General features: G+C 39.3%; 5 protein-coding genes and 1 long non-coding RNA gene across 6 annotated transcripts; 3 read left to right on the top strand and 3 right to left on the bottom strand.

Annotated features, from left to right (window-relative positions):
- Nucleotides 1–1,107: 1,107 nt before the first annotated feature.
- On the bottom strand, nucleotides 1,108–3,372 carry LOC148718169 (uncharacterized; the record flags this gene model as incomplete). The annotated part of the gene is made up of 1 exon (XM_088743509.1): nucleotides 1,108–3,372. A coding segment is annotated over one exon (1,611 nt), but the record flags the coding sequence as incomplete, so codon positions are not given.
- Nucleotides 3,359–4,995, top strand: LOC148718168 (uncharacterized). The gene has a single exon (XM_088743510.1). The coding sequence runs from the start codon at nucleotides 3,851–3,853 to the stop codon at nucleotides 4,793–4,795; it is 945 nt and encodes a 314-aa protein (XP_088599636.1). The 5' UTR covers nucleotides 3,359–3,850; the 3' UTR covers nucleotides 4,796–4,995.
- A 1,352-nt stretch (nucleotides 4,996–6,347) lies between these two features.
- On the bottom strand, nucleotides 6,348–10,496 carry LOC148718167 (uncharacterized). The gene has a single exon (XM_088743500.1). The coding sequence runs from the start codon at nucleotides 9,698–9,700 to the stop codon at nucleotides 7,970–7,972; it is 1,731 nt and encodes a 576-aa protein (XP_088599626.1). The 5' UTR covers nucleotides 9,701–10,496; the 3' UTR covers nucleotides 6,348–7,969.
- Nucleotides 10,497–11,089: 593 nt separating this feature from the next.
- On the bottom strand, nucleotides 11,090–12,520 carry LOC148718166 (uncharacterized). The gene is made up of 2 exons (XR_015994772.1): nucleotides 12,200–12,520; nucleotides 11,090–11,536 (listed from the first exon to the last, which is right to left on the bottom strand). It is a non-coding gene; the product is annotated as an uncharacterized LOC148718166 (long non-coding RNA).
- A 46-nt stretch (nucleotides 12,521–12,566) lies between these two features.
- LOC148718165 (uncharacterized) lies at nucleotides 12,567–13,388 on the top strand. Its single transcript, XM_088743520.1, has 2 exons — nucleotides 12,567–12,784; nucleotides 12,859–13,388. Exons 1-2 carry the CDS (start codon nucleotides 12,709–12,711, stop codon nucleotides 13,104–13,106), a joined length of 324 nt encoding a protein of 107 aa, XP_088599646.1. The 5' UTR covers nucleotides 12,567–12,708; the 3' UTR covers nucleotides 13,107–13,388.
- A 694-nt stretch (nucleotides 13,389–14,082) lies between these two features.
- On the top strand, nucleotides 14,083–16,544 carry LOC111327706 (uncharacterized). Its single transcript, XM_022931948.2, has one exon. It carries the CDS (start codon nucleotides 14,311–14,313, stop codon nucleotides 15,253–15,255), a length of 945 nt encoding a protein of 314 aa, XP_022787683.2. The 5' UTR covers nucleotides 14,083–14,310; the 3' UTR covers nucleotides 15,256–16,544.
- The last annotated feature ends 1,526 nt before the right edge of the window (nucleotides 16,545–18,070 follow it).

Below are 18,070 nucleotides of genomic sequence, written 5' to 3'. Positions count from 1 at the left end.
CACAAGGGTCAGAGATTGTTGGTTTGAAATAAAGTCTAAATTTTCTTATAAGGGCTCCACGTGTGAATAGGAAGAAAACACTTTTCTACAGGTTCTGAAGCTAATGGATAGTTCATGAATAAATACGCCATCTAATACTCAGACACACCGTTTGATCTAGGTCAGCATGTGAGTCATGACCATTTTCTCTTCCATGGAGCGTGAGGCCAACTGTGTTTTTAGTAATATTCTTCAGGCATTTAAAGTATATATATATCTTACGTATGATGCACGATCCTCGCAGTAGAGAGCGCTATTTATGCAATAGCGAAAATCAGACCTGAAAAAAATCAGGCCTGTACGGGATTCGAACCACTGAGCTCTGCGATACTAGTGCAGCGCTCTACCAATTGAGCTAACATACGTATCAAATACAGCAGTTTAACATACGCTCTACCAATTGTGCATCATACGTATCTACAACCGCAGTTCAAAATATATGAACTTCATATATTCATTGTATCTGATTTATCATCACGGGTTTATTACGAATCAACTTAACGGCCTGCTCCCAGTTGGCTTGTTAGCTCAATTGGTAGAGCGCTGCACTAGTATCGCAGAGGTCAGTGGTTCGAATCCTATACAGGCCTGTTTTTTTTCAGGTCTAATTTTCGCTTTTGCATAAATAGCGCTTTCTACTGCGAGGTCGTGCATCATACGTATCTAACACCGCAGTTCAAAATATATGAACTTCATATATTCATTGTACCAATATATATCTTATTAAACATTTTGTTGTGTAGTATCGTCAAAGTACGAAGAGATTTCAGTGTGGGCGAATTTCTTACCGGTTCTCTGGAGTACAAGTACCGCGAGATATTTGTACTCGTTTTGGGCGTTATTTGTACTCTACAAAGTACCGTTGGATAATAAATATATATAGTCACATGGTCATTTGAAACTATTTTCAGTGGTATCACAGGGGGCCCACACAAGCGGCGTATCTGGTCGTTTGTTCGAAATATAAAGATATATCCTTCTTATACAGTAAAGTAACAGTCAACGCAAAATCTTCCAAATCGCTCAAATTCGCCATTTAGAACCACAGAAACGACAATACACAGCAAGTGAGGTAGGTTTACATTTATTTTGAGCCTTAACATAGACATTCCTCGATATAAGTTTACGATATTACGACCCTTCAACATTCCCCCATATATTTCTTTATATTTGGAACAAACGACCAGACATGCCGCTTGTGTGGGTACCCTGTGGTGGTATTAAGAGGTTCGAAACAAGATGTTTTGGTTCGATTTTGGATTTTTCAACACTCGAAGAGAAATTTCGTATCTCCAAGCGGCCATTTAAAATTATAATTTTCATACAAACACCAATAAAATATTAAATAATTTCACTTTCTTTACAAAAGGTGCGATTTACCAAGAAACGTTAATTTCACGGGTGAAGATATCACGTTTTCGCGGAAAAGCTCACCTGGTATTTCACTGGTGTTTACATAATAAAAATATGCTATGTAAATGGTAGTTGGTAAGAGGTCATCCAGAACTTGAAACACCGCTAGAATATATAATTAATAATATCTTAGAGTTACTTGACAATATCTTTGTGAGCAGGGATTTGCTAAAGCAAAGGCATAGAAAAAACCAGGAAAGATTTATTACTCGACGTTTCGGGGTCATCGTGACTCCATTATCAAGAGACTAGTTTAAAAACATGCAAATAAGGAAAGGTACAAGAATAGCATAAATTAGACTGAACGGCTTAAATAAACACCTTGGCGCGGATGGAATCCGTTTGCACGTTCAGTGTTGGCTTACGCATGCGAATATACAACATTTCATTAACAAGGCAATCAAATTTGCCGTTACATTTCGTGATGACGTTGAATTGCTCGATCAAGCGTTCAGGCATTTCACTATTGTGCTGGAGGTGGTAGTGTTTGTAGATAGAAGATGATTTCCTTGTGTGCCCTTCTACGCGCTCGTGTAAGTGACCACGAGTATAGCCCACATACCCTGCATCACACAGGTTACATTTAAATTCATAAACGACACATTGTTGGTTAACAATAGGGGGCTTAATTTCGTGTTGCTTAAGCTGTTGATCGAGCTTAGGGCTAACGAACACTGGTTGGACAGTCACGCTTAACTTCGAGCTTAGACTGTTCAGTTGTTGTTTAACATGATTAGCTGACGACTGGTCCTTGAAGGGTAACACTAATCTCACAGTCTCCGATGGTACGTCTGGTGATGGACAGGGTTCTGCAGATGAAATCCTTCTCTCAACGAACCGCTTGATTGTAGTTTCAACCAGTGGCTTTGGGTATTTCAAGTTATGAAAAACCCCTCTAAGGCGGTCACATTCCTCGGAGAAGAAAGACCAGTTAGAAGATAATCGATAAGCGCGATCCACCATGGTGTTAACTAGGCTGCGCTTGTACTTAATGTCAACATGACTCTGGAAATGCAGAAGGAGACCCGTGTTGGTTCTTTTGATGTAGACCTTACTCTCAATCTTTGGTGCACGGTTAAGCAGTTCAGTTCCTAGAAAGGGAAGGGATCCTTCCCGTTCGACTTCCATGGTAAACTGGAGGGAGGGATGGGTAGAGTTAAGGGTGTCTAGAAACTGGCCAGCGGTCACCCTATCAGGCATTACGGTCAGGGTGTCATCGACGTACCTCCGGTAATAGCGCGGAAGTTGACCGTGTCGTTCGAGGTTTTCCTCAATCGAGCACATGAAGACGTTAGCCAGCAACGGTCCAAGGGGAGAACCCATAGCGACTCCATCTGTCTGCTCATATAAAGCACCGTCAAACTGGAAAAGCTGGTTTTTCGTAGCTGCTCGGAGGAGGTCGATTAGGTCCGCTTTAGAGATGTTCAAGCTGTGCGTCTCGTTGAACCAATCCTGGGCAAAGGCTTTTTCAGCTAAGATCTGTATTGTTTCCTCCAATGGTACATTTGTAAACAATGAGATGACGTCATAGGAAACTAAAATTTCGCCGTTCCTGATCTCGAAGCCTCGTACTTCATCAGCAAAGCGGAATGTGTCTGTCACTGTGTATTGGTTGCACGACAGGGGTTTCAATTTGTCGTCAAGCCATTTCGCTAGCGAGTAATTGTAGGTGTTAGTAGCAGAGAGTATTGGCCGCACGGCCAACTGTTCTTTATGTGTCTTCGGCAAGCCATCGACCTCCAGCACAATAGTGAAATGCCTGAACGCTTGATCGAGCAATTCAACGTCATCACGAAATGTAACGGCAAATTTGATTGCCTTGTTAATGAAATGTTGTATATTCGCATGCGTAAGCCAACACTGAACGTGCAAACGGATTCCATCCGCGCCAAGGTGTTTATTTAAGCCGTTCAGTCTAATTTATGCTATTCTTGTACCTTTCCTTATTTGCATGTTTTTAAACTAGTCTCTTGATAATGGAGTCACGATGACCCCGAAACGTCGAGTAATAAATCTTTCCTGGTTTTTTCTATATCTTTGTGTGCAAGAATAACTGTAATAATAGTCTGGCTGCCCTTAGAGTACGGAGTCTTATCAAAAAACGATCGAATAACGATCTATATGATTGACGTAATAAAGTCACGAACACTTAAGGTTGTCTGTTTACGGTTCATTTCGCTTTTCCAGTGCTTTCCCTTCAGTATGCAAATCAAAACTAGCTGACATTATCGATACGGAAGAACTGTACGTATGTTTACAATTTGCCAGTTTACAAGACCAGAACTTCTTGTAAATACGGCAAAGACAGATCGACCAACATCCCAAAGTCCACTCTACGACGCCAGCTTAAAAGAATTCCTTGGATGATGCTGTTGATCCTGCAAAGACATCAACAGCCATGAGTATAAACTCAACATCAAATTTTTCTTCGATCGACTTTGGGTTTTATCTGTACACCCAGCTCGCCACTGGAATCTCCTTGGCGATTCTGTCGCCGATAACAGTCATTAGTAACCTCCTGTTATTGTTGACCATTTACAAAGATCCTCTTAAATGCTTCCGTACACCAGCTTCGTATCTCATCATCGCTTTAGCTTTGGTTGATTTTACAACTGGCCTTTTAATCGAGCCTTTCATTGTTGCTTATCGTCTCGCAAGTTATTGGAAATGGTCACTGTATCCAGGCCACTCATACTACAGCCTGTTGAGAATTGGAAGTTTTATTTCCACCGTAAGTCTCGGCCTGTCATTCTTACTCGTTCTCGCTCTTATTTGGTCACAGTTCGTTGCCATAACTCACCCGCAACGTTACTGCTCTGTCATTACAACGCGCAGGATCGTCGTGTTTGTTGGTTTCTCGACACTATACTTCACAGGTTTTAATCTTCTGGAATTCATCGGAGTCTCCCGAAGAGTCTTCCTTCAGATAGATCTCCATTTCCATGTCACAGTAATAACAATCTTGCTTTTCGTCGGTTCTGTCATGCTTTTGAGGTCACTTCGCCAATTTGCCGTAGAATCTCGCCGGAATGAAAACGATGAAGGCTTGAGACAACTTACGGTTGCAACCCTGCTTCTATCCACAATACTTCTAGCTTGCACTCTTCCTTATATCATTACACACCATCTGTGGTTATACAAAGAGCATAAGACACCTCAAGACACGCTTCATCTCTCCGCTGCCATGACAATTGCAGACGAACTGTTGTTTATCAAAGTAGCTTCTGACGCATTCATTTACGCTTGGAGACTGCCATATTACAGGAAGTCTCTGAAATCAGTGTTGACTCGTGCTAGCCAGCAAATTGGAAATGAAGCTACTGAAATGGTAACCATGTACTGAACCTATCATAGCCATAATGATATAACCAGACACTTCCTATGGCTACTACTTTAATCGAAGGACTTAGAACCATATTGTTGACTGACACGGCTGGCTTGTAACTGTCAAAACAGTAATCCGCTCTTGTGTTTAAGGTTATGTGTCAGTTGTACTAAAAAAACCCTGACTAATGAAAAATTACAGAAACTAGAGTAAGTAAATATGGTTCCAGTCTTTATTATCCAACTACACCTAGACGAGTACAAATAACGCCATAGACGAGTACAAATATCACACGGTATTTGTACTCGTCTATTGTAGTACCGGTTAAACAGGTTTTCTCGCATCGCGCAAGCGAAGAATTGGATTGTAGTTACGAAAAAAAACAAACAAATGGCGGAAAATCTGAATCATATTTCCGACGACGAAGTGTCAGAATGGCTGGCAATTATAGGCCCAAGTTCATTAGATGAATCGAACGAAGAAAAACAGCTTGACGACCAGAAAATTTCTTCATTTAATGAAGAAAATAGAAACAGCGACACATCAACGCGCCAATTCCGTTTCGCTTCGCATACTTCTGTCACGCACTCCCCGTAAATAAATGTCCGCGAAATTCGCCCGCACTGAAATAACAGTTTGGCGTGTAGGATAATAAATAACTTATTAGACGTTTTGTTGTGTAGTATCCCTGAGTATTTTTACTCGTTATTTGTATTTTGACTCGCCTTACGGGCTCGTCAATATACGGCACAACTCGTAAAAATACTGCACAACAAAACGTCTATTTAACAATTATTCCACGAGCGCGCGTTGGATATGAAATGATAGATAGCCAACGACGCGCGTAGCGCCGAGTTGGCTATAATCATCTCATATCCAACAAGCGCGAGTGGAATAATTGTTTTATTAAAAACGCCCCCAAGAAATTATTATTTTGTAAGAAGAAACTGGATATTTTAGCTCCCTTTTGATTTTAAGCTGACGCGTACGCTTACCATATTTGTAGATTATGGTATATTGGCTCATATACCATAATGGCTAAGCCAATAAAAAGTCTTGAATTGCATTATCCAATGATCCAGTTTTTAATAATAAGATATATATATTCTACCTCTGGGAAAGAAAAGGATAGATCACCTAAAACGAAACTATTTTACGCTATTGCGGTAACCCTTTTTACTTCAAACTTCACGGTTCTCTAGGATATACCTTAAACTTCATGTGAAATGCAAAAGAAGGATGTTCCGAAACCATATTAAGTGTGAAATATTTCGGGCCATCATAACAGAAATCTTAGTAAATCAGCGTGTACATTTTTTCCCCGTGATTTGATCAATCAAATGAAAATCATAATGAGTGAACTGTTTACTGCTATTTGCAACAATCGGAAGTTTAGATCCCCTCAATACTGCAATATTTTCTTGAAGGATCGACAGCTATGGAAGGCCTCAACTCTCATTCAAACCTGGCCGATACTTATGAACCTCTGAAATGATTTGGGTTGGTCAAAGCCATTGAGCAACAAAATTCCCGGAACTACCACAATTCCCCTACTTCATTCAACCCAAACGAACAAAAATGCTTTATTTTAACCACTGGAGCCTTTAATATCGCAACTCGGCCAGAAATAATTATCCATCCCAGAATATCATCATTACAAAAAAGATCTGCCATCAAAATGCGTATTATTTTGGAAAATATTAGGCTAATTGAAGACAGATTATACTTTCAAACGAATCTTAATTATATCTTAATTTTCTACTGCGAGGATCGTGCATCATACAAATCTTAATTATGTACGTTTTCCTTAAATAATTACGTAGGATATATTCCTTAGTGTTGCGACTTTTTTCGTTTATACCTTTGTCTCGAAAACCAGTACATGAATACGGTAAGTTTATAAATGCGAATTAATTTCCTACTTTATTCCAGTTTCACAGTTCCGTGTAATGATCAAGTAAAACTACCACTATCTTTACAAGTTCTTTGTTTGTATAATTCGATAGTGCAACTGTGTAACGCACCTATCTGAAAGTTATCGATACTGTAAAAATAGAGGACAAAAAATTGAAACGTATTAAGCTATGAATTAAGAACATGGACAAACTTTTGGTTAAGAACATCACATCTTATTCAAGAATAACTCTAATCTACTCTTATAATTACTTAAAATGCTAAGACATAAAAAGCTACCTAGATGTCCAAGTCGATAATGTAATTCAAGTAATACTATACTATTCGCTCCGACGAAGGGCTAACCGGCTCGAAACATCAGCTTTTGTAATCGTTACGGTGGCCAATTTACCATTTCAACTTTGGTTACAATGAATATATGAAGTTCATATATTTTGAACTGCGGTTGTAGATACGTATGCTTAACGGCCTGCTCCCAGTTGGCTCGTTAGCTCAATTTGTAGAGCACTGCACTAGTATCGTAGAGGTCAGTGGTTCGAATCCCGTACATGCCTGATTTTTTTCAGGTCCGATATTCGCTATTGCATATATAGCGCTATCTACCGCGAGGATCGTGCATCATACGTATCTACAACCGCAGTTCAAAATATATGAACTTCATATATTCATTGTATCTGATTTATCATCACGGGTTTATTACGAATCAACTTAACGGCCTGCTCCCAGTTGGCTTGTTAGCTCAATTGGTAGAGCGCTGCACTAGTATCGCAGAGGTCAGTGGTTCTAATCCCGTACAGGCCTGATTTTTTTCAGGTCTGATTTTCGCTATTGCATAAATAGCGCTCTCTACTGCGAGGATCGTACGTGCTTCATACGCATTTCAACTTTGTTGATATATCCAAATTATTTCTATACTATTATCTATTTGAATTTTTCTATTATTTTGTTTCAGCCTGTAATATTTCTTAAACACTTTTTCCCTTTTCTGCCAAGATACTCTTAGTAAAACTTCTCCTTGTTAACTATGTTAAAGATCACTTAAAAATGATCCAAAGTGCGATTGATAGCACATAAACAATCAGATGATTCACACTTTCTCTAAAACTGAAAGTCTGTAAGAAGGCCGCTCGATGGCAGGCCTTTCCAAAAATTACATTTTCTGAGAAAAATGAGACCCAAGCTTTCTGTTAAATCTCGGAACGGTCTCAAATTTTTGTCACGTACATTTAATTGTACAGTTAGAGATCTTAAAGAAAGCTTGGTCATAAACATGTTAATTCACCTCTCTGAGAGTCCCTCAAACAAGGACTCTTGTGGCTTCACAAGTTTGCGGATTATATGCATTGAAGAACTGAAACTCAAGGTCAAAGTGAGGCCAAGTGCTAACGTGCGAAGAGCAGTGAGTTTTAAGTTGTTAAGGGCTCCTTGGGAATTGAGAATGAAATAAAACACTGCTACTATGTCACTTTCAACATAAGCACAGATCATACATACACTGATGTAGAACATATACCGTGTGACAACTTTGTGCTTGTTGAGAATGATAATAAAAAGAAAATTGCAAACTGTGTACATTAAATTGTACACTGTAAAATAGAAAAATCTATCAGAAAGGTAAGCAATTTGAATTTGGCCGAGAGAACAGTACGGTACAACGACGCACAAAACGAGCAAGTATAAGTTGGATGAAAACCAATCACTTCGAATCAGCTTTGTGAAGTTGGCCGAAACGGTCCAAGTACTTTTACAGACAAGCTTACTGTACACAAAAAAACAAAAGATTTGAAAGGCTGCCCACCATACCGGGAGAGCGATTGTAATCTGAGATCGTCGGAATATGGCTAGCGGATCGTTTACGGTGTGGTCCTTGGATGTAAGATCATCGAAAAAACTCTTTGGCCTATCTCTTTCTTGCTCATCAAATCGAAAAAAGGACCATCCCCCACTTGATAGACCTACAGGGCGCACTGCCAAAGCGAGAATCACACAACCAAGACAAACAGTGAAATAGCGAATGCCTCTTCCAAACATTATCGCCATGGACACTAAAATTCTACATCTACCAACGTTGTCATTTCTTGTCAAGTTAGTGTCTATTGTAATGGTCAAAGGTTGCGATTCATCTTGATTTCCTTCACCAGTGATGTCTTCTATGTTCTGTTCCCGACTCTCCTCAACTCTTGTGCCAGCGGCAGACTCCTCAACGACATGTTGTGATATGGTCACGCAACAGAGTTTCTTCGTCCGTCTGAGCCATTCGAGTGTGATAACTGGACCCAAAAGAAACCAGTAATAAAGTCTTTTTAAGTATTGTTTCATGTATTTGAGGTTGTCAGACTCTCCTGTTATTATTATATTCACACTGGTTTTGTCTACAGCTTTAAGGAAAACGCTATAAAGAAGAGGTCCTCGTGTATTGGTGTTATTGTCACACCACCCAGCAGATGCAAAGGGAATAAACACCTCCTCTTGCATATGTGGTTTTGTTGCATTTCCAAGTGGTCCATAATTTTCTTCCTGAAAATATATCACCACAGAGTACCCGGCATTCTGCGCATTAAGTACTAGATTTCTCGACAAACATACCGTCTTGTTCTCAATCCTGACGAGAGCGATTTTGTTGATTTGCATTTTCGCCTTGTTTACATCAACTAGAGGTTGACAGGCATTGGCCAGTGTGGAAAGCACTCCTAGACCACTTAATCGGAGATCTTGGTCCTCGTTAGTTGTCGATGCTTGCAGAAAAGATTGCAGCGAAGGGCGATAATCGTCAAGCCATGGCGATGAGAGATCGCAGACTACTTCCGGAACACTTGAGAACGACAAAGTTGTTCCGCTATTATGTGCAATAGGTATACTGCCGAAACCAAGATAGAGACACAAATAAAATAGGCCAATAGTAAAGACGACAAAGCAGAAAGAACCACCAATGACCAAGCATTTCGCTGACATAGTGACTTCCAATGCAAAAGTGACTTCTAGAAAAGCTAACCTTGAAAAGGAATGCATATAATTTCGTACCGCTGACCGAAATAATACAATGCAACAGATAAGTAATTGAAGATTTAACAGATAGAATGGTGTTAACCTCCTTTGTGCAGTGTTTTCATCAAGTATCAAATGTGAACAGTCGAGTCAAGTTAAAAATTCAAATTTAATTGATCGAGTTTGCTTCGTCAAACAAGTCTTGTACTACTGCAGCTGGGAATATCGCTATTTAAATCACGGGAATGACAATTAACACTCCCTAACTGTTGATCCTTCAAGAAAAGATTTCAGTATTGAGGGATTTAAAATCAATTAATATTTTGATTCTTACAAATAGCAGTAAACAGTTCAATCATTAGGATTTTCAATTGATCGATCAAATCACGGGAAAAAATTTAACAATAATTGACGAAGCTTTCCAACCTTTCCATTGACTAAGATTTGCAATTAAAATGGTTTCGTGGTGTCTTTCTTTCGAATTTCACATGAAGGAAATAGTATCTCCCTGTGACTTATGAAGTATGAGATTAAAGGTTGATTTAACCCTCTGTAACATCCCTAACATCAGCGTACATTTTCTTTATGCTGTTCTCAATACGTTTCTTATGGCGCTAACAAGGAGAACTTTTTGAACAATCAATAGCTTCTTTAGTCGCTGATCATTTCCTTAATTCTCACAACCTTAACGTTTGAGACAGGGGAGATATTGTAAGTAAAAATTAGAGGCCAGTTACTCTTGGAATGACAGTGCCCTCAAAAACCAAAAATTGACTGCTATGTACATCACTGTAGGCTACACCGAAAGACCCCAAACGAGAACTCCTGTGGCCTTGCAAGTTTAAAGGTTATGTGCGATGAAGACTCGAAAATCGGAGTCAGAATGAGGTTAAATACTGCCGTACAAAAAGATTAAGTTCATTTTGTCTAGCTAGGGAACTTCCAAATTAGATAAAACACTGCGACTGTGTCACTTTTAACATACATTCCCTTGCGAAATGGATCTTGGAATTCCTAGGAATTTTTTCCTAGGAATTCCTAGGAATTACTGTGAATAAGAGGTGTGCATTTTCACGGTAAATTCGAACCGGGAATTCCTAGGAACTCCTAAGAGTTCCCCAAAAGCTAGAAATTCCCCAAAAAACCTAGAAATTCTCAAAAATTCCACGTTTATAAGCCAACGGGACTTGGAATTCCTAGGAATTTCTGGGAATTCCTGGGAATTCCTGGGAATTCCAACTCAGAGCACTAATGACTTCCCTGAAATACTGTGAGTCTAAAGACTTGCAATTGCTGGAAATTCCAAGGAATTTTCAGGAATTTCTATGAATGTTTAAGAAATACTGGGAATTTTAGGAATACTTCAAGGCAACTAATATCTAATAAATATATGCATTTACTCCCAACTATAAATTCATGTAGTCAATGAAATTTATTTACATGCTAACTCAGATTTACATGTTAATTATATGCTATTGTATATTAACATCAACAGGCAGTAATATTAGGATGAAATTTCTTTTTCTCTTCTTAAAAACTTCGTAAAAATTATCCTTAGTTACAGCTATTCATTTAAAATAGTCCTAGTGAATTTGGTTTGACACAAAATGTGAATAAAATCTATTAATTCTTTTTCATGAAAATGCAATAACTTGGGTTATGGTTATTGCAATGAATACTATCAGTCAAAAAATAGTCCTGAAAGGAATCATTTAATTTGGGATGATGATACAAATAACATTTTATCCTTTCCTCCCTAAGTCAGGCTTTGACTTAATTTAATGTGGTTGTAACTTCTTTGGATAAAACTCGTAGCTGTCAAGCAGCATCTTCATGCTATGTTGCTTGTTTTTGTTGATTCTGCAAGTTGAAATTGAGAGATTTCTTCTAAATTTTGACTGAACACTCTTCGGAGTGAAGGGCCTAATTAACAATTATTCCACGAGTGCGCGTTGGATATGAGATGATAGATAGCCAACGAGGCGCGTAGCACCGAGTTGGCTATAATCATCTCATATCCAACAAGCGCGAGTGGAATAATTGTTTTGTTAAAAACGCCCCCAAGAAATTATTATTTTGTAAGAAGAAACTAGATTTTTTAGCTCCCTTTTGATTTTAAGCTGACGCGTACGCTTACCATATTTGTAGATTATGGTATATTGGCTGATATACCATAATGGCTAAGCCAATAAAAAGTCTTGAATTGCATTATCCAATGATCTAGTTTTTAATAATTACAGTTAAATAATTGATTTTTTAAATTAAATTCTTGTTGTAACTGTAATAATTAATTGCAATGAAGTTATCTCAAACTGCAGACTAAGCAGCTGTTTGTCTTTTTCTGCTGGGCTCGCAGCTTCAGTTGTCAAATTCCAAACGCGACTAAAATAATCCTGAAACCTTTAGCCTACTGACAGATTTATTTCATAATTGTAAAGCGTAAGCTTAAGAAACTGTGGCATGCAAGTGACCGATTCGATTCTCAGGTTTGACCACATACCAAATATCGCAATTTGTACTCACCACAAACTTTCAGAATCCGTAGCTTTATAAATGGCCGCTCGACCCTTGTACCGGACAATCGATAATTGTACGTTGTCCTTTCTTTTAACTAATCATGGTGCCAACGACTTGCTTTTCATTTACAACACTCACGCTTTTCTCGTTTTCCCATTGAACAACGGTAAACCCATCTTTAGAGATGGCATATTAAGCAAAACAGTCGAGAAAAGAAATAACTTAACGCACGAGTGATCAAGGGATGAAAAGTACATTCAAAGATGAGCGCCAAAGAGAGTTTCCTTTGTTTCCAATCACGGGTATGATCACGTGGATATTTTGGGAATTGCCATCGGCTTGTAAATAGAATCCGCTGGCTTACCTGATTGTAGTCTTAAGAGAACGCGAAAGATTTGAGTGATAGACAATATTGACGATGGTTTTATCTTGGATACATGTTCTGAAGATGATCGAAATAATGATGTGAATTCACTCTACGTAGAAATAATCGAGAAGAATCGAACGTACTACAAATGCAAGATTTGTGGCCGGAAGCTGTCGAGGAAACAAAGACTCGAAACCCTGACTTGAGTTGTGTTCACGGCAAAGGTGAGAAACAACCAGAAGGCAATCACAATTTTAATTGTGATTATAAACGTGTTTTACCCTCATTATTATGACAGATGGATACCACCTTAGGAAGTATAAGAGCTACCTTGATGACCACAGTGTACCAGTACCCAAATCAACGAAGTTGGACCGTAACAAGCGTTCACACAGCGACACGTTCCAACACAGCCATGTCGATTCCTGTTTCGCTTCTGCTGAGCAAGTAGCTGTGCCAACAGAGTCAAGTTCGTCTCATAACGAAGAAACATTTGTACAAGAGAAGGAAGCGATTATAGTACGTGAGATTCTTGCCTACAAATGAATGTGCACATTCCGAAGCGTTGACCCATGCTTATGACTATGTTTATGTATTATGATTTTGGCACATCTCCGGACACGAGACATTTTGCATCACGATAAAAACTTTTATGACTGGAATCCAAGAGGCCTTTGAGGTTAGAAAGCAAATCTGTGATATGAGTACATTGGATTTAAATTGACAATTTGCACTTAATGTAACTGACTGCTGCTTTATGGAAAAAAGCAGATTTCTATTAAGATTTACTAAAACTTAGTTTAAATAATAAATTTCATGATAAACATGTACAGGTATATACATCTCTTGGTATATTTTGTTTAGCATATCTTTTATTGAACCAGTTTTAAGCCTTAAAATTACTCCTTGTCTTAAAACCTTCACATTCAAGATATTGAGAATTTCTCAGAATTATTTGGATTTCAGGGTTATTTAATTTGCCTCAAATTCAATTCCCAGAAATTCCCAAGAATTCCACCCTTCTTAACTTAAAGGTGGTTTGTATAAATAAGAATTCCTAGGAATTCCTAAGAATTCCAAGTCCTCACAAAACTGGAACCTTCCTTTCCCAGAAATTCACAGTAATTCTAAGCTTTTCATATCAGAGCGGTTAATGTCCGCGGCTGAGAGATTGTCCGAAAAATGAATAACTAAGAAAAGTTGTTAATTTCACTTGTGAAGATATCACGTTTTCGTGCGAAACCTCATCTGGTATATGATTTCACTGGTGTTTACATAATAAATATATACCATGTAAATGGTAGTTGTAAGAGGTCATCCAGAACTTGAAACTCCGCTAGAATATATAATTAATAATATCTTAGAGTTACTTGGCAATATCTTTGTTTAAAATAACTCGGAATAAAATTGAAATGGCCTGGCTGCTCTCAGAGTACGGAATCTTATTCAAGAAATATTTTGATTAAAGATCAATATAACTGACGTCACACAGTCACGAACACTTAAGGTTGTCTGTCTGCGGTTTATTTCGCTTTCCAGATGGTTTTCCTTAGTATGCAAATCAAAACTAGCTGACATTATCGATACGGAAGAACTGTACGCCTACCTTTCAAGTTTACAAGATCAGGACTGTTTGAAAACACAGCTAAGACAGATCGAGCAACATCCCGCCAAAGAAATGCACTCTACGGCGCCAGCTTAAAAGACCTCTTTGGATGATGATGTTGATCCTGCGAAGACAACGAGAGCCATGAGTACAAACTCAACAACAACCTTTCCCTCGATCGACTATGGGTTTTATCTGTACACCCAGCTTGCCACTGGGATCTCACTGGCGATTCTGTCGCCGATAACAGTCATTAGTAACCTCCTGTTATTATTGACCATTTACAAAGATCCTCTTAGATGCTTCCGTACACCAGCTTCGTATCTCATCATCGCTTTAGCTTTGGTTGATTTTACAACTGGCCTTGTAATCGAGCCTTTCTTTGTTGCTTACCGCCTAGCAAGTTATTTGAAATGGTCACGGTATCCAGGCCACTCATACTACAGCCTGTTAAGAATTGGAAGTTATATTTCGACCGTAGGTCTCGGCTTGTCCTTCTTGCTCGTTCTCGCTCTTATTTGGTCACAGTTCGTTGCCATAACTCACCCGCAACGTTACCGTTCTGCCATTACAACGCGCAGGATCGTCGTGTTTGTTGGTTTCTCGACACTATACTTCACAGGTTTTACTCTTCTGGAATTCATCGGAGTCTCCCGAAGAGTCTTCCTTCAGATAGATCTCCATTTCCATGTCACAGTGATAACAATCTTGCTTTTCGTCGGTTCTGTCATACTTTTGAGGTCACTTCGCCATTTTGCCAAAGAATCTCGCCGAAATGAAAATGATGAAGGCTTGAGACAACTTACGGTTGCAACTCTGCTTCTATCAGCAATCCTTCTAGCTTGCACTCTTCCTTATATCATTACACGCCATATGTGGCTATACAAAGAACAGGAGACAGCTCAAGACATGCTTCATCTCTCTGCTAGCATAACAATTGCAGACGAGATGTTGTTTATCAAAGTAGCTTCTGACGCCTTCATTTACGCTTGGAGACTGTCGTATTACAGGAAGTCTCTGAAATTAGTGTTGACTCGTACTAGCCAGCAAATTGGAAGTGAAGCCACTGAAATGGTAACAATGTACTGATTATATCTTGGCCATAATTATGATAACCAGACACTTCCTATGGCTAGTGCTTTAATCAAAGAACTTAGAACCGTTGTTGACTGCTGTAGCTTCGCAGGATAACGCGATTCCGAGGGATGATACTCGGAGAATTACCTCCAACAAGTTGCCCTACGTCTTAACTCCTCAACTAGGGATTTAAAAATTTCTCATCTGAACGTATGCAGCATCCGCAATAAGGTCGACGAGTTAAGAGTACTACTGTACCAATCCATTTGCACTTTTGATATTATCGCAATCACAGAAACGCATCTGGACGGATCGATTTCTGATAACTTTTTGTACATAGACGGGATGAAGCTCTTTCGCCGAGACAGAACTAAATGTAAGGGAGGCGGTTGTATCATCTACTGCGCTGAATACTTGCACACAACCCATCGTAGAGATCTGGCCTCAACGGATCTTGTAGCAATTTGGGTTCATATTATATTTCCTACTACTTCTTAGTCTCCCTCGCAGCCGTTTTTTTTTTTTGATGTCACGCAACGCTCCCCCAAAAGAACGGCTGCTGACAACCGAACAACATTCCTTTCTCCGAATTGGCCAATCACAGCTCGGGTTCCATTTTCAGGAACCTTTTCGCGCCAGACTCACCTTTTGAGACTCGTCCTATCAGATATCGTTTTCTATCGCGATCCTCATGTGGAAAACACAAGACAAATGGCGGTGCTTGAAGGAACTTTTCGCAAAGCGTCGTCAAAGTTCAAAATTTTCAAGCTTAATGCTCACCAGAAGCTTGCAATCCAGAAAGAAGATGTTTTTGTTAAGTTGCCTACAGGATCCGGGAAATCGTTAATATATCAAGCACTCCCGCTCGTGTTTGACCATGTTACCGATGAAAGTGGTCATATTATTGTTATTGTTGTTGCGTTGTACCAACGTGCGGAAACACTCGATAATTCGGTCCGATTTCCTGTACCTGTGATAAGAAGCCACGAACATAACTAATCGGCTTCGCTCCAGCTAGCAGCGGACTGGCAAATGAAGAAGTACAAGTAGTGTAGGAGACGTTGGCCGACCTAAATTGCAGTGTTCTCGACGCTTCGCCCGGTTTGTTGACGGCAAGCGCGCGCTTTTTTCCTCCTGATCTCCATCTGTAGGTCGAAGCAAGCGTTTAGCCCTTGGCCTAGATTGAAAGGCGTCTTGCATTTCCTTTTGATTATTGATGTAATTTACTGTTTCTTATATATTCTGACTTTTATAATCTGTAGTAACTTCTTGAAATAGTACGAATAAAGAGTTTCAGTTCAGTTTTTAGCTTCTTCGTCTACTTTCTCAGTTGCTCGCTGAAACTTTAACAACCGCTCAAACAATCTAGCGTTCGTGTCGTTGGCGTAGCAGTTGACGTCTATGTTAAGCGTAGATTCTATAATTTCAACCAAATTGTGAGAAGTTTTGCCAAAAATATATACTCTATCTTTACCAGGGCACAACGATGAACATGTGAAACATTTCGAGCTCTCATCGACAAATTTCTTCAGTGTTTCTCCCGACATGATAGCTAGATCACCTGCCACATCCACATTTTCGCGTGAAACCTTACGTCATTCAGATTTTCTGGTATGTGATTGGTCTGTTCAATAGACCGTGAACAAACCGCAGGGACAATGAGAAAGGAATGTAATTCGGTTGTCAGCAGCCTTTCTTTTGGGGGAGCGTTGCGTGACATCCGAAAAAACGGCTGCGAGGGAGACTAACTACTTCTGCGTTGTTTTCGGTTATTTACAGATCGGAACTTGAATGCCCTAACTTTTTTGAGGACATATATGGTGTATTCGAGAAGGCGTGGATGAAGTCTGATACTATCATCCTACTTGGCGACTTTAACTGCGATCTTCAAGGTATTGAAGGCAAAACAGGATCAGAAATGCAACCTAAAACCAAAAGACTGTTGTCGTTGTTCCAACTTTTCGCACGTTAATTGATTTGATAGTAACAACAAAGCCTGACCTAATGAACCGTAAAGGTGTTCTACCTTTGGGAATTTCTGATCACTGCCTAATATATTTAACTCTTAAACTCAAGCACAAACGGCCGCCGCCAAAAGTAATAAATGTAAGAAACTATAAACGATTTTAAGTTGATCAGTTTCGGGCTGATATTGCAGCTGCGCCTTTTCACGTCGCTCGGGTCTTTGAGGACAAGGATGATGTTCTCTGGGCTTGGAACAAGTTATTTAAAGATATTTGTGATTTACGTGCACCGACAAAACACATTAAGATCCGGAGTCAATCTTCTCTCTGGATAAATAATAATATCAGACGAAAGATGAACCTAAGGTATAAGCTGTTTAAGACAGCAATTAGCACTAAAAATCAAGAAATTTATGCCAGATACATGAAAGTTAGAAATGAGATTACATCTGAAATAAGAAACGCGAAGGCGCAGTTCTTCAAGGAAAAATTAGCTGAAGTTAAATCTACAGCGGCTTACTGGAAGTTAATTGCAGATGCGACAAATCCCGTCAGTAGAAATAGAATTGCACCTTTAAAGAGGGAGGATGGAAGCCTTGCCGTCAACGACGCAGAAAAGGCTAACCTAATAAATGACTTTTTTGCCAATATCGGCACTAGACTTAGACGAGCCAACAGAAATTTTCTACATCTGGGCGACCGCATCAGTTGCTTAGAGGCCGCTGTGACTGAAATTTCCATCTCCGAAGATTTTGTCAGACGTAAATTGAAAGCCATCAATCCAAATAAATCTGCGGGTCCTGATGACATTGCACCTAAATTATTAAAACTAGCTGAGCATGCGATTGTCTCTCCCTTGGCTG

The sequence above is a fragment of the Stylophora pistillata genome, chromosome 13 (genome assembly GCF_964205215.1).
Source record: "Stylophora pistillata chromosome 13, jaStyPist1.2, whole genome shotgun sequence".
In the NCBI taxonomy this organism is placed as follows: domain Eukaryota; kingdom Metazoa; phylum Cnidaria; class Anthozoa; order Scleractinia; family Pocilloporidae; genus Stylophora; species Stylophora pistillata.
Note: the sequence above shows the minus strand (reverse complement) of the source record. Positions and strands in the feature narration are given on the sequence as shown.